Source organism: Lepisosteus oculatus, chromosome 15 (assembly GCF_040954835.1).
Source record: "Lepisosteus oculatus isolate fLepOcu1 chromosome 15, fLepOcu1.hap2, whole genome shotgun sequence".
Classification (NCBI taxonomy): domain Eukaryota; kingdom Metazoa; phylum Chordata; class Actinopteri; order Semionotiformes; family Lepisosteidae; genus Lepisosteus; species Lepisosteus oculatus.
The window spans coordinates 2,495,827-2,520,127 of NC_090710.1; the positions used below are offsets into that span (position 1 = coordinate 2,495,827).

At 38.9% G+C, this 24,301-nt stretch overlaps 2 protein-coding genes across 7 annotated transcripts in view; both read left to right on the forward strand.

Annotated features, from left to right (window-relative positions):
- Positions 1-1,224: 1,224 nt before the first annotated feature.
- LOC102699049 (OX-2 membrane glycoprotein-like) lies at positions 1,225-12,951 on the forward strand. 3 transcript variants are annotated; one of them, XM_069179070.1, is made up of 12 exons: positions 1,225-1,493; positions 3,368-3,706; positions 3,962-4,261; positions 4,959-5,006; positions 6,920-7,016; positions 7,601-7,672; positions 8,022-8,135; positions 8,885-9,007; positions 9,374-9,418; positions 10,965-11,006; positions 11,919-11,951; positions 12,276-12,951. In XM_069179070.1, the coding sequence occupies exons 1-12, from the start codon at positions 1,442-1,444 to the stop codon at positions 12,313-12,315; spliced, it is 1,305 nt and encodes a 434-aa protein (XP_069035171.1). In that variant the 5' UTR covers positions 1,225-1,441; the 3' UTR covers positions 12,316-12,951. The 3 variants fall into 3 exon arrangements, with proteins under 3 accessions (XP_069035171.1, XP_069035172.1, XP_069035173.1); XM_069179071.1 differs by lacking the exon at positions 9,374-9,418; XM_069179072.1 differs by lacking the exon at positions 8,022-8,135.
- A 3,490-nt stretch (positions 12,952-16,441) lies between these two features.
- Positions 16,442-24,301, forward strand: part of LOC102699246 (OX-2 membrane glycoprotein) — a 41,480-nt gene continuing 33,620 nt past the window's right edge. For 3 of the 4 annotated variants that reach the window (XM_015363529.2, XM_015363527.2, XM_015363530.2), the window contains exons 1-2: positions 16,442-16,539; positions 23,890-23,965. In XM_015363529.2, the coding sequence (XP_015219015.2) occupies positions 23,896-23,965 (70 nt within the window). In that variant the 5' untranslated portion in view covers positions 16,442-16,539; positions 23,890-23,895. Of the gene's footprint in view, positions 16,540-21,135; positions 21,195-23,889; positions 23,966-24,301 lie in introns of all 4 variants that reach the window. The other variant, XM_015363528.2, reaches the window with a different exon arrangement.

A 24,301-nucleotide genomic window follows, 5' to 3' on the forward strand; every position in this document is an offset into this window, starting at 1 on the left:
ATTGTAGTTTACAAAGCTCCTTTATGTGACTTGAGTTTGTTTGACATGAGTGGGAAGCTGCTTAGAGCTTTGTATTGTACGTATTCTTTTAGGACAAATACACTTTACGTTTTTTTTAAACTAGCGAAAATAAGTCCTGTGGCTTTGAATGCTGTGTTCCTTCTGTCACTGATATCATGTTTGCCCCAAAAATCAAAGTCTTTTTTTCAAAGTGTTTTTGAGAATCTCCTAATTATAGAACTAAGATGTGATAATTAATACTCGTTGATGTAGTTAATTTTGCTCCTTTTTGTTTAAAGCTACAAAATATGATGCAATGAATTTACCAAGGATATAGTATGGATCGTGTTCCCAAAGTGCAGGAACTTTTCTTTGCTTTGTAGCTAGTTACGCCACCTAGCAGTTCTAAGGGTGCTTTGTCCCTTTTCACTGCTACAGGTTTCTTTATATCTCCCAGTACCACCAATTCATTTACAGACTAGACAAACAGTAGACCCTTTTTATTACAGCCTATCAATCTTGTAGTTAAACGACACAGAGACACATAGGACACTCTCACTCACAGGACGCTGAACACCATGGACCCTAGGTACCAAAACACCAATGTCCCAAAGGACCAGTGTTGTGTCCCTGTTTTTCTGGAATAGCTCCAGTCAGTGACTTGGCATGCCTCCTTCCACTGCAGAGAAGAAACTCTGTCTAGTCTTTCAGTTGTCTTAAGCATGCTCTTCAGTCACTGCCATACCACACCTTGTGGTCCCTCATGCACCACATTGCCCTGTTTTCTGCAACAGCCTGAAATGTTGCAAATCAATATTTGACATAAAAATGTGCTTATGGGTAAAGTGTTGAAGTACATGATGTCTGAACTAGAGAGTTGTTGTATTCATTTGGCAATTGAAATTATTTCCCTCAGCTTTCTTATTTCAATTTTTCAAATCTATTTTTCAAATAAATGCTTTTTTTATTCCTTTCTTTCCAGGAACATTAACTGAGAATAAAATGGTGATTTTAATGACAACCAGGCGACATATAAAGGCACTAATTAAAACAACTGGAGTGCAGTTTCTTGCACAAGGGTACAACAGCAGTGCCCTTCTTGGAATCTGTAATTCAGAGCTCTAACTTTTGCATTTAGATCTTTTATTACAACAATGCGTAGTTCAGGCTCACTGCAGGTTGGAGTGAACTTCCTGTTTCTTTTCAAAATACGATATTCGAATCGAGATGGCAGGAGTAACCAGTTTCACTTTCATTTAGTTTAACGTAAACTAAAAGCTCGAAGCAGATAGGTGAAAAGATTTTTTCAAACTCCCCAATCAGAAAGAAATATTCATAAATGCGCGGTCTGCCGTTTTACAGCCTAGTTTGAAACAGCTAAGACTCAGTTATATTCCTTCTCATCTTGCGCAACCTTTATTTTTCTTTTAACGTTTTAGTCATGATTTCTTTGGTTAAATATTTGTTTTGGTTCTCAGCAGTTGCTGCTACTGGTAAGTTTTCAAGCCTTTTTTAATATTTTAAGAAGCTACCATTCTCATGGAAGTGTCTGAAAGTGTCAGAAAACCAGTTTAATCTGAGTTTCGTCTGGTTTGTCCTTAAGACACTAAAAGAGAAGTTTGTTAATTAATCCGAGAGCATGATTTAGCGACAGAAATAAACCTGGCAGTCAAACTACTTTTTTTTGCCAGCAACAATAATTATGAACCGAATAATAAATAAGAAATACATGTGCCATTTTCATTGAAATTTTCCATTCCATAGACTGCAGATTTCTCACTTTTGACTATGGTTATATAACATCTACTGAATGAAACACAGTCTGGACCTGATTCATTATTGTGTTTCTCACTCAAGAGTTAATGTTAGGAAAACCTGAAATATTAATCGCTGTATTTTGTTAGATGTTTATGATTAAGTTTAAAACTTTGCTAAATCACAGTTCAAATTTGAATGTAAAACTGGACTGGAGTTTCGATCACATTCATGCTGGCTTTTGTTTCAGCTCTGCTGTCAGTTACACAATTGAACCTTTGATTGACTGAATAATACAATTGATTTTAATGGTTTGACAGTTTTCAGCTTTTAAACATGTTGGAGGTTGTCTTTTAACAATTGCCTTAGATTAGTATCATACAATTCCAAACATTTGAGAAGATAAAAAGAAATTATTAGTTCAGTTAAGACTGCAATTAAGCTAATTTAAAATAAGATCACTTTATTGGTCATATGCAATTTCTTGTATTAGGAATTTGAGACACACAGACAGGGAGAGAAGCTTGGGGTCAGAGCACAGGGTCAGCCATTTATACAACACCCCTGGACCAGTTGGGGTGAAGGGTCTTGTTCAGGGGCCCAATGGAGTAGGATTCCTCTGCCAGCCACAAGATACGAACCAGCAGCCTTCTAGCTACAGGCACAGATCCTTAGCCACAGAACCACTGCACCACCCCAGGAAATCAGCAAGCCTTCAGGGGCATGGTGTAGAAACCCTGAATAGCTGATTGTCCAGATCTCTTTAAAACAGCAGCACCCTAAGAGCTGGAAGAAGCCATTAGGTTGGACCAGTTAAGCCAATACTGAACTCATTCAGGCTGTTAAATGCCAGCAGGACTGAAAACACATAGATACCGCAGCCCTTCTTGACCAGAACTGGGTACCCCTGTAATGCAGGGCCCAGGAGGGCCACAGTGTCTTCTGGTTTTCATTCCAGCTCTGCTCTTCATGACCTCATCATTAACTTCAGACCAGTCGTGAAGATCTACAGATTTGGAGCCAGGCTGACACACAGCAGATACACCAAGCTTTTCACTACTAATCAAAGATCACTAGAATCCTGCAAATTAGTCTTCGAGCCTCCTAAATATTTATAGAAGCATTATCTTTTCAAACCTTTCAGCTTGTGTATATTTTGCCCACAGTGCTGTGATTCTCTGTCTTTTGTATTTTTCATGAGCTCAGTGCAGTTTAAAGTCTGCTTCACTCGGTTGCCAAAAGGGCATTTTGCTAATTGACCATTGATTATTGATTATAGATTACTGATTGAGTGCTTTCTGCTGATTGATTATAGATTATTTATTTGCTATTATGGGTTTATGATTCATATCTACTTATTCAAACGGTCCCCGGAATTACAAATTGAATAATGACTAAAAGAATTAAATTGGATTAAAAGCTTTTGAGTTATTTCTGAGGATGTAGAGAGTTGGTGACACAGCAGGAGCCATAGCATGAATGTTTGCTTTGCTGGTGAAATCGAACATTTTTCAGACAGTGGGCCTTTACTTCTGGCTCAGTTCCCTTCATCACAGCAACAACCAAGATGATTCCAAAGTAACTGTTTGTGATATTTCTCCCCAACTTGCAGGGTCATCAGAGCTGGTGAGGACACAGCGGATTGTCTCAGCAGTGTTGGGAGAGGATGTGAGTTTCTGCTGTGAGCTCACACAGCCCAAGGATGTCTTACAAGTGACCTGGCAGAAGCTGACAGCACATAAACCTGAAAATATCGCCACTTACAATAAACGTTCAGGAGCAAGGATCATCAACTCTTTGAGTGGGCGCTTGGGTTTTCTACAGACAGGGCTGCAGAAATGCTCAGTAGCCATCAAAGGGGTAACAAAAAAAGATGAGACATGTTACAGCTGTTTATTCAATTCATTTCCTGAAGGAGCCATTGCAGGAAAAACCTGCCTTTCTGTCTACGGTAAACTCCTACTAAAAATAATATATACGTCTGGGTGTGTTCACATGTGATTGATTTTCAGTTGACCAATTTTCCTTTATGAGAAACACAAACCACATGATTTGCTTTATACACATTAACCTCTGAACAAGGTGCACACTTATTCCCACACGTAGCAGTAAGTGTTTGATTTCTTTATGATTTCATTTCATATTGTAAATGATATTGAAGCTCCACTCTTTAAAATTACCTTCTTATTTTTTCAATGCTTTCCAGAGATCTATGAGCCCAGATTTGAAGTCAGGACATTGGAAGCTGATGCTGGTGAAATACTCTCGCTCACATGCTCAGCTACTGGTGCTCCAGCACCAGAAATCTCCTGGAATATTAAGGAAGAGGATATTCTTGAAAACTCTGAGGAATACAGTGTCACTAATCCTAATGGCACTATCACTGTAACTAGAAATGCCACAGTTGACATATCTAGGCTTTCTGGTACAGAGATACTGATTAACTGCACTGTACGTCACCCAGGTTGGGAAAACAAGATGGAGCTTTCCCAGCTGATTAGAACTGGTAAGAACTACCATGGTGTTAGAGTTAGTGTTCCTCTCGATAGGAGGATACTTGGCTGCACATTTCATTCAAGCATAGCAGATTTAAATAATATAATATATTGAACTTGAACTTTATTGCCATATGTAACCGGTACTGGTACAATGGAATTCTTACTTACAGAAAGTCTCTCGATTGTAAAACAAGTGTAAAAAACAAAACAAAGTGCAAACAGTGCATCAAGACAATGTACAAACAAACAATAGACAATGTGCAAGTAAACATGTAGACAGTTTGAATGTAAACAATACAGACGTGTAAACAATGACTGGAGATGTGCAATAGATAAGAAATCATAAAGAGGTAGATGGTGATGGTGTAGGTGTGGTCCGAGGGGGATGGCTAAATGTGTTCGCCAGTCTCACTGCTTGTGGATAGAAGCTATTGAAGAATCTAGTGGTAAGTGTCCGTATGCTCTTATATCTCTTGCCTGAGGGCAGTGGGGTGAAGAGCTCATGCCCGGGGTGGTGACTGTCCTCTGTGATGGCCAGAATTCTACCACGGCAGCGAATAATAATAATAATAATAATAATAATAATAATATATTATTTAAAAATATAATATTAAATAATATTTTCTGTTTTCATGTTCCGTGTTATTGGAAGATACGCTACAGTTATTGCAGTGAAAGAATAAACCGCTCTTGTGCTTTTTTCAGGCAAGTCCCTTATGATGACACAGAATGACAGTGTCACCACACAGCGAGGTGAGCACCTTAATAAGGAATAAGATTCCAGCTGTTGTGTCAGACAGTCACTAAAGGTCTTTAAAGCAAGTTTGTGTTAAGTATGTCTTCAGATTAAATTCTTTACAAACTGTCAGGAATGATTAGCTTTTCAAGGAAGAAAATTTGTATAGAAAGTCCAAAAAGAAGTCTGACTAAAACATTCCGAGGGTATGTAAGCCTACCAAGAAATCATTGCATACCATCTTCAGATTCATTTTATATCTCTCTCACAATGAATTTGAGCATCTTTATCTCCCTTGGGTTATTTGTCACTCTGTTGATTCCAAGAAGACAACAGCTAGCAGACTGTAGCACAGCTAAAGCAGCCCTTTCTGTGAGGGTACAGAGCACTGAACACATCTCTACTGAACAGCACCATGGGTGCCCTCCCTGCACACCGCCCTGCCACTTTCAGACGTTCAGCTGGCACATTGAGAGGGTACTTGGCTGGCTTTATATCAGTTGAGTTACCCTTGCAGTCTAGAGCTGTTCCAAAATGACGTTCTTCCATTATTATCTGAAAACAGGAAACCTGGGCCTGTGAATATGGTCTCATGATGCAGTTGTGGAGCTTGAGTAATCCAGAAGATTGTTACAGATCCTCTTTCTGGATTGACATAATTCAAGCAGGGTTACACTTTTCAATGATACAGTTGGGCACTAATGTATCTTCTGTATCCTGAAATAAGTAGTATAAATTATTTTTATTATCATAAATTGTCTAAAGAATCATGCCGCTACCACACACATCATCTTGCTAATAGCAGTTATTCCGAAATTGGGTTATGACTTCAAGGCTTTCTGTGAAACCAAGCACATGACAAAACACAACTGGTTGTCGCTGAGCAGTTCATAAAAATGGACTATAAATTAAAGTGGCTGGGAGATGATAGATTGTGTTAAGTATGTCTTCAGATTCAATTCTTTACAAACTGTCGGGAATAATTAGCTTTTCAAGGAAGAAAATTTGTATAGAAAGTCCAAAAAGAAGTCAGACTAAAACATCCCGCAATTCTTTCCCGCAAATTGAAAGAATGAAAGAGAAGTTACAAATGAGAAGAGCCCGTCTGTGGTTGAAGTTGGAAGTAGCTGGGTCTGACATAGTCCAATAGCTGAGGTATTACTGATCAATGATTGTGCCCTTCAGGATTTAATACACTCCTCCATGCATAGTGCCTGTGTCACTGTACTGGCCTGCAAATCAGAAAGTCTGCAATCAGTCTAACATGATGGTTTCATGGCTGAAAAAAATCCAGGTCAAGTGCGTACAGAAGTCTTCCCTGTGACTGGGACCTACACCAGCCCATCCAGACCAGTACTTTTGGCTCTGGAACTGAGAAAGTGGAGATGGTTTGATAATGTCCACCTGGACGTACAGATCCTCCCTGATTCCTCACGATGAGTGACCCTGATGTGTCACTCGTGCAGTGTCTCACCCCACTGATACCAGACTGATACCTGGGGCTCTGTCACCCAGTATACACCCGGTTATCACAGTGTAGCCACACTTGTCTCTCATGGTTTTATTAGCCTTTCTCCTTGCCTCACACATTAGTGACCTGCTGCTTAGGCTCATAATTAACATGTTTATAGCAGAAGCCTATCGCTGAACATGGGACAGTGAAATTCCTGCTTTTGCTGAGCAACAGCAGGTTTTCCTTCTGCACGAGGGCAATGAACAACTTGGAGCTACATTACTTACCATTCGCGGCAAATCATTTTAAATTGTTAATAATTTGAATGAACAGTATATAATGCTTTTCATCCTAAAGAATTCTAAAGAGTTTGAAAGCATGTCAGAGCTTGATATCACTGCAAAAAGCTTTCTCAGATTCATCGATTATTGAGAAACTTTTTAAAAATCACTGCTGTTTGTTGTTTTTTCTTTGCAGTTTCAGTTGCTTGTGTGATAGTGGGTTTTTTTTTGGTTGTAATAATCTGTGGAACTGGAATTCTGATACACAGGAAAATAACCTCTGGAGAGAGCAGGTAATTCTTTTACTGCTGTTATTAACTATACACTCATGTGGAGTACCATGACAGAGTATTACCATTCAACATTGTTCCACAACAGAATACTACCATTCAATATTATAACACAACAGAATACTACTATTCAATTTCATACCTCAGAAGAACACTGCTATTCAACATCATATCATTACACAGTACTACCATTCAGAATTACATCTCAAAAGAGTACTGTCATTCAACCTAGTGCCATTCACCAAAAGAAAATCTTTGGGGAATTACAAAACACATGTTTTGAATAAACTTAATTCAAAAAGAATTCAATGCAAATTAGCTATATACTGTACTGTACATACCGCTATTAATAACTGTGTCAACCAACTGTTGCATGAGCTCTCAAAGCTCAGCCAGCTGCAGCTCTGAGCAACGAGTAGCCCTGGCAGTGTCTCACCCCATCCTGCTCTGGAAATGAAAGGGTGTGATGTCTACCATGCCTTCTTTTTGTTTTGTGGGAAGTCTCACTTTACAGTTGGGAATTACCATAGAGGTACAGTAGTATCACAGAAATAATGCCAATCTTGTTATGCTGCTTCTAATTTCAGTATGAAATCACCCAAAGGCAAAGACTTTGAAGCTCCAAGTATTTCACCCCGTAAAGGGACACCATACAAAAGGTAAGACCTGAGCACCACCCTTTGTCTTTGCAGACGTCGTAACAGCATAACAGCAATTTTTAATCGTAATGCTCAATTCCAGATGGAGAATGTAAAAGACAATGGAAACTGGGAACTAGTTTGAAGAGAGAACTGGATTTGATCTCAATACTATATCATTCTTCTAGACCAACGCTCCTCAGTCCTGGTCTGGCAGTAGCACAGATCTTCTGGTTTCGTTGCTTCTGCACTCTTAATTATTTAATTGAATCAAAAATGGACTTAATTGGTCTGAAACTGGGGATTGAAAAAATACAATTCTACAGTATATCACTTCTGTATCATTTACATTTAATTTCTCATATTTCAGTTTTTTTGAAGACAGTGTTTTATTGAATTCACAATCTGCAGCACCCAGTTCACAGGGGAAAATATCTGTGAATCTCAGTTCTCTGAGGAAGGGAACTCCATTCAAAGAAAAGATGTAAGACCTTTTGTAGCTTTCCAAATAATCACATTTGTCATTTTTACTTTAGAATTTATTACAATGCAATCAATTTTTATAATTTAACACTTGTTCTAGAGAAAACTTATTTTATAATTGTATTTAAAATGCTACTCAAGCAATTAGGCAATATTAAAGAATTAGCTTAGATTTATGAAATTTAAAAAAAGAAACTTAATGTTGTTAATTTCTATAATAAATTTAGGAACAGTCACAGAAATGCAGTGATGTCCATTCAAGATCAGCTGAAGTGATCTCTTCTCCTTTTCCTGTCTCTGTCACAATGTTCTCTCATTGACCTTACAGCTGGCTCTGTTGAGTCTCTATGAAGGAGATACCCAAAGGTGATAGGGGTGTTGTTTATAATGTTATATGAACAAAATGTTTATTGGTAGTGTTTACATTTTCAAAAATTAAACCAGAATTCCTTGCCTCATGAGATAAAATACCAGCAATTCAGACTACTTAATACTACAAACAATATCCTGACAAAAAACAAGTATTATTAGTAAGAATAGGATATCATGCTTTTTAACCATTTAAAATAAACCTTCACCAAATATAGGCATTGAGAGTGTTTTGAATGTGTAACAAGTTACAAGATAATGACAATAAATTAAAAAAGTCCTTAGTAAATGTTACACAAAGAGAACATTATATCAGAATAAAACATGAAGGACATTTATTCTGATTAAAATCAGTAACCGCAGCTCATTTTAATATTTCAGTTGTTTTGAAAACCAGAGTTTATTGAATGAAGAACTGAAGGATCCCAGTTCTCCAAGAAAAGAATCTTTTACTCCCAGTTCTCCCAGTTCTGTAAGGAAAAGGACTCCATTTAAAAACATTATGTAAGTATTCTGGTTTCTTTACGAGTAGGTACACTTGTAAATTTTACTTTAAATCACTTCAGTTTCACACTTTATTACTATCCTGTAGGGGAAATTTGTGCGGTGTCCAACACAACCAGATAACAAAACAACCAACAAAAAGGTCAGGACAAAAAACATTTCAGGAATGTATGCCATGAAAACTAGAATACAATAATTTCCATTATGCAGATTCATATTACAGAGTGGACAGGTTTTCATGGTATGTCCGTTAATATTTGGGGCACAGAGATGTCTCCCAGATGCAAGGAGGGTAAATTCACTGTGGAACTTTATTAAAGTAACTTTATTAAATACCATTTTATTTTTCTTTTCTTGATTCTTCAGGAATCAATTAGCTGTCAAAGAGTCTTTAAGTTCCAGTACTTGCAGGTATGTGATACTATGTAGAAGTAAAAGGTAGATTCCTGATTACACTACTTCATTGCTTCCTGAGCTTTTAAATAGCTGTTTTAAGAAAATAAGTAATGCCCTTGACCAAAAAAGTAGGCTGCTGTGAGTTTGTAAGATACATTGTCACTTAATAATAATAATAATAATTGCTTACACTTATACAGCGCTTTTCTGGACACTCCACTCAAAGCGCTTTACAGGTAATGGGGATCCCCTCCACCACCACCAGTGTGCAGCATCCACCTGGATGATGCGACAGCAGCCATAGTGCGCCAGAACACTCACCACACATCAGCTATCAGTGGGGAGGAGAGCAGAGTAATGTAGCCAGTTCATAGATGGGGATTATTAGGAGGCCATGATTGGTAAGGACCAATGTGAAATTTGCCCAGGATGCCGGGGTTACACCCCTACTCTTTTTGAGAAACACCCTGGGATTTTTAATGACCACAGAGAGTCAGGACCTCGGTTTTACGTCTCATCCGAAGGACGGCGCCTGTTTACAGTATAGTGTCCCCGTCACTACACTGGGGCATTAGGACCCACATGGACCGCAGGGTGAGCGCCCCCTGCTGGCCCCACTAACACCTCTTCCAGCAGCAACCTTAGTTTTCCCCAGGAGGTCTCCCATCCAGGTACTGACCAGGCTGCTAACCCGATTTAGCCAAGATATCACACTAAACTCAAGATATCTGGAGTGCGAAAGAAAACCACCTCATTTTAAAAATAACCCACTTAACAAGAAACACTTTATCAGTACTTGATTGCAATGAATGACCACCTTATTATGTACAAATCACAAGAAAACTTTTAAACCAATCTGCAATTTTCTGCAAAATTCTGCTGTTTTTCAACAACAGGAGCAATTAAGTCAGGTCATCTGAGGAAACCAATAAGTGTGAATAGTCTGGTCTAATGCCAACAGCATCAGCTCCTAACCCGATTTCATCAGATCTTGGAAGCTAAAATTATCTGGGAGGAGGTACTTGAAAGGGAGACCTCTAATTAAACCCTGCTTGAAGTGGCACTGTTTGACCATTAGGTGGCACTCTGTCCCCAGGAGCATGGTAAAGTCCAATGGTAAATGGGGGCATTGTGCTGCAGGACATCCTGCAGGTGAAATGTTGATCTGAGATCCTTACTGCTTGCTTCCCATAACATTGTTAACAGCGTTGAGCTTAGGGGTATTCTTCTCCTTAATCCAGCTGAAGTAATTTGTTCTATCAGTTTTTACTAACCTTATAATCAATTCTTATCATTGGAGAATCTAACAATCTAGCTCTCAGTTTTTTAATGAGGCTAAAGTTTAATGTATTTTCAATTTTTTGTGATTTGGAAAATTAGTTAATTCCTCTCACTGTTTATGTACATACTATAGATACTGTACATTATTACTATAATGCATTCACTTACAACATTTAAAGCTTTGTGCATGTGCACATATGTTTTGAAAATGATACCTTCCAAGTGCTCAAAATACACAGAAAAACAGAACTTAAAAGTAAGAATTCCATATTTTTTACAGGCTGTCCAAAAGTCCATCTGGGAAGAAGACCAATTCTAAAAGGTAAGAGGATTTGAGTATACTGTAGCTCAGTTCTGTTATAGTACAGGAGACTATGACAGTATGTTATTTCAATATTCTTATTGGAAACTGCCAATTAATGGGTGTTTTACCTGTCACTTGTGTGACATGTCACAATAACCATTGTAGAAAAAATGTGGAAAAAATACAGGACTTTCTTCAAGGTGGATCGTGAGAAGTGAAATGTTGTTTTCTGGCGTTGATTTAATATTTTAAACAGTAGGATCAACGACATGTTCAGCAATGAAAGTGCTTCAGACTCTTATCTGAATTTTGATCACAGTACACAAACTGCATTAGAATTTGCATTCCATATCCAACAAGAAATTTGTTAACATGATAAAAAATGGTTTTGTATGATCGGGACTCCCAAATGTCCCCTTTAATTCAACTGGTGAAGCAGGTTTTCTCTCCTCTCCCTGACCTGCTGTGCAGTGGGACTCATCTGAGTAACATAGAGGAGGGCTGCACTTCAGTAGGGGACAAAAAGGGTCACATCCTATACAGTACATCCAGGGCTCTGATGCTTTATCAATTTAAGAAATCATTACTTATTAATAATCAATTAATCAATTCTTATTATTATATTCTTGGAAAAACTGACAAATTAACTCTTGTTTTTTTTTTGTTTTTATTTAGATTATAGTTGGATGTTTTAAAGAAAAACAGTGGAAATCTTGATTTGGATTTTTTAGCAGAAAGCATTAAAATACAGACATTACTCCAGAAATAAATACTTGAATTGCTTTCTTTATTACTGTACATTTTTATGTGGGTTTACAACATTATTCCAAAGGATCCCACATTCCCAAAATGCACTGATGAATGTCCAAAGATGACCTGAACTCAAAATAACAATTGAATTTCTGTTGTTTTTTTTCTGGCGTTGTCCAGAAGTCCATCGGGGAAGAAAGCCAGTTCTAAACGGTAAGATGATTGCAGGATCCTGATCATAATTATTATAATAAAGAATTATAATAGTACAAGAAACCTATAACAGCAAGTTTGTTTGAATCAAGCTAGGTTTGTTCTTGCATAATTAAGTATTTTAAACACTAATTTCAATGCAGTCCTAATCAGTAAAGCACACATCCGATGTGGTGGATGAAGTGGGTTCCTTCCTGTATGAAAAGTGCTTTAAGGAGAATGCAAGGAATTATTATTGTAATTATCAACAAAACACAGAGATGTGGCTTTGTTAATGTAATATCTGTCTTCAATCTAATATTTTTCTTTTGTTTCGAAATTTAGTTTGGATTTTCTAAAGGAAGAGACACCGCTCAACATCTGAAGACAACTAAAATAGATTACCTTAATCAGCAGCTGAGAGGGAACAAAAGCTTAACTTTGTCTGATCGGATAGCTTGCATTGCAGCGGAGAATGGCACTTTGTTTCTGGTGACACATTACTTCTTCTTGTAAAAAAAATATTTCCACCTTTGAGTCTGGCTTCTATGCATGTTAATGTGCTAATGTACATTCTTGTGATTATCGTTGTTTAAAAAATAAGTCAAACCCAAGATGAATGAGGTGCTTTCCATTGAAAATCAATGGATGCAAAGAGGATCTCAACTCCATTGTAATTTATTCAACTGTGAATGTTTCTACACAGAAAGTCTTTGTCAAGACAGAGCTTTGTAAATTATAATGGGAACTGAGAGTGTGTTTTCTATGTTGTTTTTTTATTGATTATGTCTTTGTTTAAATGTTTAAATGATGGTGTTTTCTTAAATGGGCTCAAATGTGTCATTTCTGTCACATTCTTCTACCTAGATCTTGAAGGACAGTTTAAAAAAAATGATTATGCACTACAGCCTATGACAATGTAATACTTTTATTTCTTTGTCATTTATGTTCAGCTATGTATATATTTTTTATCTCAAAACTAATTAAAGTTACAGAGCCTGGAGGAACAGGAATGAATGTTTTTGTGTCCTAAAACTTTTATTTTTAATTTGATAGTAAAAGTTATGCATGCTTAACATTAATACATTTTAGATGCAATTTTTGAAGAGCCCACTAGAGATCAGCATAGTATAATAACTGATTGAGCTGAACCTGAGTTAGATTATGTCTAAATCAAGATTGAATTAGTGATCATTCTCAGGTTTATATTTATAAATAGATATAGTACAGTTGTTCTGAGGTAATTGTTGATGTACGGTATTGTCACAGTGCTTAATTCCATGATTTCATTGTTAAAGTATCACCTTTCAAAAAGAAGTATCTTACAAATATCAGGTTTCCTATAGCCCACATTTTATCAAAGCCCTGCCAAGCACAAAATCATAAAGGTGTTTAATCGGAGCACATTTCTGTATGTAAGCTGGACAGTAAGTAAAAACATAAAAGGAAATTAAGACATCCCAGAAAGGACGTCTCTGTCCTCTACTTGATGATGTCATGATTTTCCTAAAATGACAGGATATGTGTGTTTCCAGTTAGAATGTCCCAGTCCTGTGAAACAGGGATCACTGACCCTGGTCCTGGGAAGCCCCAATCCAGTTGTGCTTATTGGTCACCTGTTTGTAAGGTTTTCTTGATAACAAGCGTACAATGTTAATGAACTAAACAAGTAATGAGCTCAGTTAATAGACCATGTGTCTTTGCGTGGTGAAGTATACTCAGATACATCTGTCCATTTTCTAACTCCTTCTTTCAATTTAGAGCTGGATAATATCCTAGCAAGTATAGTGTCCCCATTGCTAAACTGGGGCATTAGGACATATAGACCACAAGGTGAGTGCCCCCTACTGGTCCCACTAACATGTCTTCCAGCAGAAACCTTAGCTTTCTCAGGAGGCCTCCCATCCAGGTACTGGCCAGGATCATGCCTTCTTACCTTCAGTGGCCTGCCAGTTGTAAGTTGCAGGATGACACACCTGAAGAAGGCTCCACGGCCGAAACGTTGTGTTCTCTTTCTTCTTTTTTTCAGCATGGAATAAACCTATTACTTGTTCCTTTGCAGCCTACGCATGCTGACGCAGCTACCCACCTGAACTACTATCCATAAATATGCTCTGTAGTTTTGAACAATCTTGTTTTTCATCTAACTTCATTGCACACTGACAAGTTGGCAAACTAGCAACTGATATTGTTTTGCACATACTCTATTGTGTTTTCCATATCTGAGTCAAATTTTAAACTAAAAGCACAAACACTGAGCTTAGTGGACATTAAGGAATATATAAAGTTGGTCCAAAACTTTTAACAAATGTTGAATTTTCAGGTATGTCCGGTATATGAATGACTTTTTATTAAATACAGTAGGCATTCAGTGGTAGTTACTAAAAACTATATATAGTCACTTGTTTTTCAAGGTCAACATTACAGTCCCTAAAATACCATGCTATGTAGTCCTTTTTCCTTAAGTAATTATACATGTATAATTATACTCTAGATTTACCACAGTAAGAAATAATAACAGACAAAGATAAATGATACAATTCAGATAAGTTCACTACAATAAAACATTGCATTTCTAAAAACAATGTGTATTTTTCCTATTCTATTTCTAGAAGTTTCATTTCATTCCAGCACATCAGTCACAGGAACCTTGTAGCCTGCTTACCAATACACCAGTGAAAACAGTACACTTTTCACAGCATGTTGTTGTGTACTACAGTGACATAACCCTCCTTCTGAAAGGGCTACAGTGCAGCACCCATGAATCATCAATTTGTAAAGGTTTGAAAAATTGAAATTTTGACCCATTTACTTGAATTAAATCAGGCATGGCCAACAAAGGTTCAGAACATCTACATGATGTAAACATTTCATTTCATTTCACTTCACATCATCTCACTCTGAACTAAATGGAACAAAGCACCTGCTTTGGTGACCAGACTGAAACTGTGTCAAACTGACAGCTTTAAGTGACTTATAAACCCAGATGGACTATGAATCTCCAGGAGCAGGGTTGCCCTCGCCGTTATAACCTAAATATTTACTCTCCCCAAACCCCAAAAAACGTGTGCAAGAAAAGGCCAATTGAGAATTTCCTTAAATAGATGTAGGTCTTTATTTAAATGACTAAACCCATAATGAATGAAACATTCCCAAGGTATTACACAAACCACAATCATGCATATTGTTGCTCCAAACTCCAAAACTCCAGTCCTCAAGATTCAGAGTCCAACAGGATTTCTAGGGGACTTGTGAAAGACCTTTGATGAGTGTTGAACTGGTCCAGTTAAGTTAAAGATGACCTCTACCAGGTAATTAAGAGCAGAGTGGGAATGAAAACCAGCAGAAATGGAGATCCGCCTGGACTGGAGTTCTGCACTTTTGTATACTGCAGTGATCTCTAACCACCAGCCTGGAGAGACCCAGTCCAGTAGGCTTTGTGCGTCATCGTAAAATAGATGAAATAGACAATCTTTGAAGACATGGAATAATTTTCTGATTGATGACATCAAAATCTAAGTATCCAGGGTGGTGTGGTGGCACAGTGGTTAGCATTACTGCCTCACAATGCTGGGGCCCTGTGTTCATTTCCAGACCTGGGGCTCTGTGTGTGTGGAGTTTGTATGTTCTCCCATGTTTTCACATGGATTTCCTCTGCGTGGTCCAGTTTCCCCCCACAGTTCAAAAACGTCCTGATAGGTTAATTGGCTTCTAGGAAAATTGGGCCTAGGTGTGACCATGTGTGTGTCTCTGTGTGTGCGTTTAGCCTGTGATAGACTAGTAACCCCTCAAGGGTCCCTGTCTTGTCCTTAAGCACTGTCCTTAAGATGAGATGTTATACCAAGGTCCTGACCCTCTGTGATCATTAAAACTCATAGGGCATTTCTCAAAAAGAGTAGGGGTGTTACCCCGGTGTCTTGGTCCATTGGCCTTTACCAATCATGGCCTCCTAATAATCCCCATGTATGAATTGGCTTCATTACTCTGCTCTCCTCCCCACTGATGGCTGATGTGTGGTGAGTGTTCTGGCGCACTATGGCTGCCGTCGCATCATCCAGGTGGGGCTGCACACTGGTAGTGGTGGAGGGGAGTCCCCATTACCTGTAAAGCGCTTTGAGTGGAGTGTCCAGAAAAGCTCTATATAAGTGTAAGCAATTATTTTTATTATTATTATTATTATTATTATTATTATTATTATTATTATTATTATTATTATTATGATTATTATTATTATTATTTTAACTATTAAGATTTATATTATTATAATTCAAAATTATTATTGTACTGTGATACAAGGGTGTTGTTTAAATATAAAGGTACCACTTTTATCATTAACATACATGAGCAAAATTGAAAGAAAACACATTTAATATATCTTGTTCAATGATATTTATGAAATTAAAGAAGCTTTGTTTTTAAGTATATGTGCAGACTTCATTTTGTGTTTTCGGGGAGGCGGGGAGGCGGTAGATGTTTACTTTTCGCTTCAGCCCAACAAACTAGGGGCGGGACATTTTAAACACGGGTTTGTTATAGGAGCCCAGAAACATGGTTTTGGTCGGTTTTCATAGTAATCCGTGTCTGAAGCTAGCACAAAACTTTTACGCAGGTAAGTCACGACAATTTCATCTAATTGTTATCGGTTTTAAAAGTAGCTATGATAATATTCTATGCGTTTGAAAACAAATCGCTTTTTCTGGTTTGCTATCAGAGTGCACTGCAGAGATAAGAGAAATAAGGACAGAAGCAAAATATGCCAGAAATAAAACTGCAAATAAAGCAAATTTGCTTTTTAAAGCCACGAACTCAGTAGTATTTTGTAAAACAATTTTGGTCAATAACACGGTGCTGCGGATGTTAGAAAACTAGTGTTCGTGCGGATTATGTTTATGTCCATTAAACGGATTATGCTTTATCGATTTAAATTCGAAAAAAGTAATTTTCAGATTAATTTCTCAGAATAATACTATATAATAAATCCAGTTCGATTAACTTTCAGTAAGTCTGTCTAAATAACTTTTTACTGAAAATGAAAATCAGATAATTTGAAAACATTATATAATAAACGTAATTTATATTTCATAGGACATTTTTCACCCCCGTTTTAATAATAGATTTGATTAACTAGTAAATGTTATTTTCTTGTTGTAGGTTTCTTTTTATTATGATCCCGATAATGATTAATGACTCGTGGTTACACTGAACATTTCAGTATTATCTTGTAAAATCATTAATGCATTTCATTGGTGTTGTGTGCTACTGTCGATGCAACAGTTTCCAATACTGTTTTCCAATACGCCGTAGGCGTCAATATTGTCTATTGAAGAGGCATCTGCGCACATTCCTAAACGTTCACAAAATCGAGAAGATCTGCGAAAACCGAACCTGAAAACTTGTGTCCTGCGAACTCTAAACTGTGCGACATCAAGATAAATGATATTGCCAGTTTTTCCTAGAATAGACTCTTGCTCAAACTGCATGATCTTCTGCGGACCCTGCCAAGACTCACGTAAATGCCTGCTTCATGAATGAGAATGAGCTCGACTTGAGTTTTGTTATATTCAGTCTACACGCCTAAACACAGCGCAGTTTCGAGTATCTGGGTTTTAAAGCTGCAGAAACAGTTTTGTATAATTCAAGCAAGATGTCTCTGGAAAGGAGTAACGTAGGCTAGGTTTCCCCCTCATGTATTTAAAAGTCTAATATTGCGATGGATGTTGCGAAACTTTGTTATATTTTTGAATAGAAAATTGATCCTCTGGTCAAATGTGTTGTCTGCTACAATCTGCTCCTCCTCAGCAGCTTTTACTACATTTGTCCATGTAATTCCAAAGAAGAAATTTCAACATTTCTGCTGTTGAATCTTATTCAGGTGTGAGGGAGAGAGGGTTAGGTACAGTAGCTGGAATTAAAAGGGACATCTGTGGCCACAGATTTTGGCCATTTACTCCACTCTTCCTGTGTGCCCATTCTCACCTGCTCCGTCTTCTGTTCTCCTGTGTTTCATATTCCTGCCACTTTCCTCTCTCATGCACTCACACCTGAAGAAAGCTCCACAGCTGAAACTGCTTGTCTTTCTCTTTTTCAGTTTGACATTGACTTTTACCCTCCTAATGCTGCTGCAGCCTGTCGCTGTTATTAATTCAGGACAATCAAAGCACTGATAGAATTACCAGCACAGAAGAAAAGTATAGAACAAAACGGTTAATAACATTTCTTTCTTTCTCCACAAGGCAGTAGACTGGCTTCAGTGTTTGTTTCCTTCTGTCCATTACTACTGGGGCTGTGCTTGTAACTTCAATTGGACGTCAGTTAATATTGTGAGGACAAATATCACAATTTGAGATATGTCATGAGATTGCCTAAGCCTATTTGAAAATAATATATATAAGTATCAGATCAAAATGTAGAAATGACAAAATCATGGTAGGTTTACACATAAAGTAAGGAACAACTTGTAAAGGATTCTAATTAATTTATGTAATTGCTCATATTAAAAAATGACAGTTTGTTGCACAATTAATCATCATATTAAGAACATAAATACTGACCCACAATCAAGTTTTATTATACAAAATTGCGATGATTACACAAGTTGTCTTTCAAGATTTGTTTTGCATTTTTTTCTTTGTAAATCCCTTTTTTTATTCTGCACAAGCTTTCCCCGAACAAAGTGTCCTTTCACAGGGGCCAGTGTTTCGACTCTGACATCAGACCTTTGCTAGAGCTGTAGTCTCCGTTCTTACAGTACATCCAAACAATATTGGCGCCAATAATGCCTGAAATATTTTGTCTGATAAAAATACATGTTCAGAGCACAACACGTTTATTCCTGCAGTCCTCTGTCTCTCAAAATGTGAATAATGCACAGTTCACCCTGGTCTTGTGCCAACTCTGTGTCTGCTGGATCTGTTTTCTCTCTGCTGGTAATTGCTGGTGCTGCTAATTGATTAATCTGCCTGTTGACTTGTTTCTGTATTTTACTTCATGTATACTGTTCTGACAACTTGGGGATACAGGAGTGTGCATTCTTATATCTGTCGAAACTGCTGTTAATAGTCAATTTAGAAGAGACAGATGGAAATGAAAATCCATCAGACTCTTCCACAGTGGCCTTTTTTTCTTCTTGGAGAGATTGCATTTCAACTGAACCCACCAGAATAACAGTAGTTCTGTAACTCAGAATGGTACAGGGATGATCTTACAAATCCAGTCCAGCTTTTTCAGAGTGGAGATCACATTTAAGACATGCCTCAGATTCAGAACTTGGCTTGAGTGAAAACCTGCAGAGACTGGGGTCCCCCTAGGACTTGGGTCAGGAATCCCGTCTCTAGAGGCTTATTGTCGGGTATTTCTCCATATTATTTAACGTCACAACATACCTGATCACTGGGATTTATTCAATTTTAAGTCATCTTTCATCTGATCTTTTCTGTAGGACATTTTTATGTCTGACATTTGTGAGTAGATCTTTTCTGTAGGACATGTTTATGTAGTGCCTGAAGAGACCTTTCAATGTTGCTATACCCAGAACCAAAGAGTGAAAGTTAAGCCTATTAAGCAAGTTCATATTGTGCATTTGTAATACATGATTGTCAGGGCACTAACTACTGGTTGTTTTTACTGAGAACACATCACAGCACAAGGTTATCCTACCTCATAACAATTAATTCTTAATTACCCATGATGTCAAGGACTGAGACTTTTCCTGCTTTGTGTGGAACTTGGTGTACATCAGGTTGATACTGGGTATGAAAATATCCTTTTAATAATATGTACAAATACAACCAATTTAATCATTTCCTCCCATTTTCAAGCAGATCCGTAGGAGGAAGCTGAGTCTTGGTGAGCCTCAGAGTTTTCTTCCCTAACAAAGAGCTTGTATGCTGTGGGGCAGCTCGGGTCAGAACAGATGGTCAGGAGGTTCAGTCAATGTGGGTGCTGGTTAAGGAAGTGTCCAGACATTGCTGGTTTGAGATGGTCCCCTGTCTCAGCTATCAACAGAAAATTCCACTTGAGTTGAGCAGGCTTTAATTCAGGAGTTTTTAATTCTTTTATTTATAAATCCTTTTATTTATAAAGCTGGGTATTTACCAAGTGAAGTACCTTGCTCAAGAGTACACTAGCTGTGTCCCATATGGGACATGCACCCACAGTCCTTGGGTTTAGAGCTCTAAATACTCATCACTCCATGCTGCACTTGCTCCTACTCATTCATAGTACGAATGCACTGTGTGTGAACTGTGAAGTGAACCAGATTTCTTTCCAAGTTCAGAATTCATCAGCCCATACCTTTTGAGGAGAAGTGGATAATGGTACCAAGGGCATTGTACTAGTCAGGTGATGATGCATTCTGGGTATAAAAAGGCTTGCAACATGTGAGGTTTCTTTAGCAATTCTGAATGGGATCAAGTCTGCTATAGTTCCCAAAACAAAAGTAGCCTGAACTTTTCACACTAGGTTGCGGTCAGGCATCCATTGTGGTTTAATCAGGAATGCCATTTTGCTACATGTGTTCGCTGTCTTCAATCACAAGCATTTTAAAAAAGTGTTATGAAAAGAAATCCTACAACTGTATCACAATATGGGTTTCCAACTTTAAAGCCTAATTATCATAAGGATGAGACATAGAGGAAACTGCACACGATACAGTATGTACCAAGGTCATAAGAAATAAACCCAATGTAATAATTTGTTAAATTGTACCTTGTATGTACAGCTGGCAAGTTCTATGCATTTATTTGTTGTGGCAATTAAAAAAAAATAAAGTTTCTAATGCAGTTTTGAAACTCTTAAAAAGCAAAAAAAAGTAAAGCGTGAGGAGTCAGGTCTTTTCATGGCATTTTTTTTATTCCATGTTTTGTAGGATGTATTAACGCAGGGGTTCCCAGTCCTGACCCTGGGTACACTGCTGAGTTCTGTTCAAATTAATCTTTATAAATGTACTGATTCCTCAATTGACACAAAACGTTTGTTTCTATTCATAATCTTTATGATATTAAGTTACTTATGAAACAAACTCTTTAAAAGGTAACCTTCACACGTTTAGGAACGTTATTCGGTTAAACAAGGGATCAGTAAACGTACTGAGAGCTCAGCTGGAATGAAACAAGGCAAGGTCCAGGGTTGGAAACCCCTGTGCTCGAGGTTCAAATACTTTAGTTTTTTACTCTAAGGGTACACAGCTGCCTTTCTGTTTTAATAGTGCTCCACAAGACATTTTCTTTAACTACTCAGAAGAGGCCCAGATGATCTTCTAGCAAGGTAAATAAATCTGTGCTGTTGCACATGTTGACAGATGTGACAGTTTGGCATGGAGCAGCTGCAGGACTTCCCTGCACCAGTGATGATGTGTTAATGAGCGGGCAAGGAGAGTGCCAGGCCAGCATTAATTTTCTAAGGGGCTTTGGAGAGAACTTCCACTGGAGCGCTCCTGGAGCTATTGTGTTTAAATCCAGATGACAAATGTCATAAAACCCTCCATAAAAAACTACCTGAAAGTGTTTGTTGCAGGTCTACAGGTATGGGTCTGTTAGATCATTGACCTGGTAGCTGTTGGAGCATGTGTAATTGGCTTTTCATTCTTAAACTGAGCTCCAGCCATGCAGTAGCTAACCACAGGCATTTCTGTAAGCCTTGTGTCATGCACATGTGTGATTTTTATTATTACAAACACTGATTAAGCGCCTGTGGCTGAAAATCAAAATGAACGTGACAGTATACAGCACGGGCTTGCTCCATCACATCGTGAAGTCTAGACATGAATGTGGTGCCATGCTATAATTTTTCTGTGAACTGAAGCTTTAAATTGTAGAGATTCCAAGTAAAGGCTGACGAAGGCTCAGGTTGTTAGTATATAAAGGTCGGTTCTTCATGTCAGCCTGAAATGCCCCTACATTAAGTCCCAGAGACTAATCTTTAATTAATGTGGTGTGATAGTGGGTGTGTTTCCTGGGGTGGCAGAGCTGTCAACGGAGAGTGATGTTGCTAACCACAGCTGAACAGAGTTTGAGAGCTGATGAGCCTCAGCTGTTGGAGGGCTTTAAGTACAAGCCGAACACTTCCCTGAGCTGAGCCAGGCTGAGACCTCAGTCCTGAGCTAGCCACAGGCAAGAGTGGGCAGGGGATCAGGTCTCCCGTATGCGGAGGCTCTTAGTGAGGGAGCCAGGCCAATGCAGGATGGCAGCAGGTGTGAGGGGCTTCGGCCTGGCTCTCTCGATAAGGGGAGAAGCAGAAGAGCAATGACCTCGGAGGAGAATGAAGATTTAAGATGAGTGAAGGAACCCTGATAAAGGGGAGAGATATGATGGTGACAGTCTCTGAGGAGACTATGAACACAACTGTGAAAGGAGTTTTGCCCGATAAGGGGCGAAAGTATGAGCAGCAGTCCCAGAGGAGATTGTAGAGCAGAGCTCCAATGAGAGGGTAAATGGAGTAAGAGGTTCCAGTGGGACCCGAGTGTAACTGTGGAACTTTAATCCCGAAAGGAACTGGGAAGAGCTACAGTCATAGAGGAGACTGTGTAACTGTGCGATCGTAGGCTTAAACTGTAGACGATCCGGAGATTTAAAGGGATGGCAGCCTGTTATAGTGTGTAAGAACAGAGCTATCCAGAGGGCTGGAGTACATTAGTTGAGTGTGTGTCAGAGCTGAGAGCTTGCTGGGAGCTAAAAGCGAGAAATGCGCTGGTGGTTAGGCACAGGACAAGGTGCTCCGGCAGCAGTGTGTGTGATAAAGCAGTGGGGCACGAGTTGCACGGGTGCAAGGTGTACCATCAGCTGGGAGGGCACAGTCCAGGGCATGAGGGTGACACACCAGAGAGGTCATGTGAGAGCTTAGGGAAAGTGCGCTGGGTCTCGGCACGAGTGGGATCTGCTAAAGAGACACTTGGGTGTTTCTGGTGAGCGAGGTCTTGGCGTGACAGTGAGGCACTGTTGGTCTCTGAGTGTGTGAGACCCAGCCTGGTGGCTTCACAAGGTCGGCAATGGCTGGATATGGACCCTGGAAGTCTGAGGTTATCTGAGGGGAAGAGCCCGTAGCCCTTGTGGGGGTGCAACAGCGAGGGAGCAGGAGGCTCTGTGTCATCTAGGAGGAGGGAGGCTCCTAGCTGAGGAGTGTCATCAAGGGTTGGAGGTGAAGCTTGTTCAGCCGGGGAGTCTGCGAGGGAAGGGCTCGGCGAGGGGAGAGAGAGCTGTAGAGGACGGTGGTGGGAGCGAGCTGGAGACTCTTGAGTCTGAAAGTCCACGAGCTGGATCCTAGACGTCTCTGAATATGTAGGCTGCATCTCCTGGTGCCCTGATGAGGGGGCCAAGAACATCACCACTCTCAGGGAAGAGTGTGTGTCAAGGAATAGAGAAGTGCGAAAAGGTGCCCCAGCAGGCTGTGAGGGGCAATGGATATGCCAGTTCGTATCAAAGGTGGCTGCCACTCCCCCTGTGGCGTCACACACTTAACGGGTTTGCCTTGTTGTATATTATGACCCATGTAAGTGTATGGTACCTTGCCAAAGTCTTTGACTTTTGGCACAAATAAAACAGGCTGGATTATGTGGTCTTCATATTTAGGATGCAATACTGCTACAATTTCCATGGATTTCCACATGTAGTCATACTTGGGCAACTTCTCAGTTTTGAAGAAAATTTGTAAAAGACTGGATATTTAGGAAGTGCCCACTTCTTCTCTCATTCCAATGGCTACAGTGGAGAATTAACTTCAAAACCTCATAACCTTTGCTGTATGTTTTCTTATTGTGATGTACAGTAAGTGTTGTACCGTTGTCTTTAAATTAGTAATAACAATTAGGGTGAATTGTGTGTTGCCAACTTTGTGCCACAAAACCATTCATATTCTGGTCAGTAAGTGAAGGGAGGTTACAAGCAGTTAATTTACTTCCAACTGCAACTTAAGTAGCATCAGAAAAAACTGATGAGTGAATTTGTACTTCCCTTTTGCTCAACAGACTACAATGTATGATGCTGTGCTTCACCGGTGCCTACTTTTATGTGTATCACTGATGCTGCCGTCCAGACTACAAGGTATGCTACAGCTTTTTTTTACATTTTCAATTAGTTTTTAAGAAATTTGTTTATGCATCTATGAATTTGTTGGTCCAATCCAGTTGTGAGCAGCCCTTGTCCTAGAGAGCCAAAATCAGTGGCCTGCTTGTATCTGAAAACAATACATTGCATTTATTTGGCAAATGACAGGCTCAGTTAAATTTGTGGGAGCTCAAGTGGAATAGAAGCCACATGACCCTGAAGGGCCTGGTTGCCCATCAGTGCTCTAGGCCTCCCTGCGGTTGAGGAGTGTGGCAGACCAGAGGCAAGCAGTCGGAGCTGGTGACTCAATTACCAACACAAAGGTGTAAAAAG

What these genes read in the sequence shown, in the direction of transcription:
- LOC102699049 (XM_069179070.1), top strand. Translation starts at nt 1,442, where the DNA reads ATGATTTCTTTGGTTAAATATTTGTTTTGGTTCTCAGCAGTTGCTGCT. An exon ending in ACTCCATTTAAAAACATTAT is followed by an intron (nt 9,008 to 9,373) that starts GTAAGTATTCTG and finishes TTGATTCTTCAG; the next exon opens with GAATCAATTAGCTGTCAAAG. An exon ending in AAGAAGACCAATTCTAAAAG is followed by an intron (nt 11,007 to 11,918) that starts GTAAGAGGATTT and finishes GGCGTTGTCCAG; the next exon opens with AAGTCCATCGGGGAAGAAAG.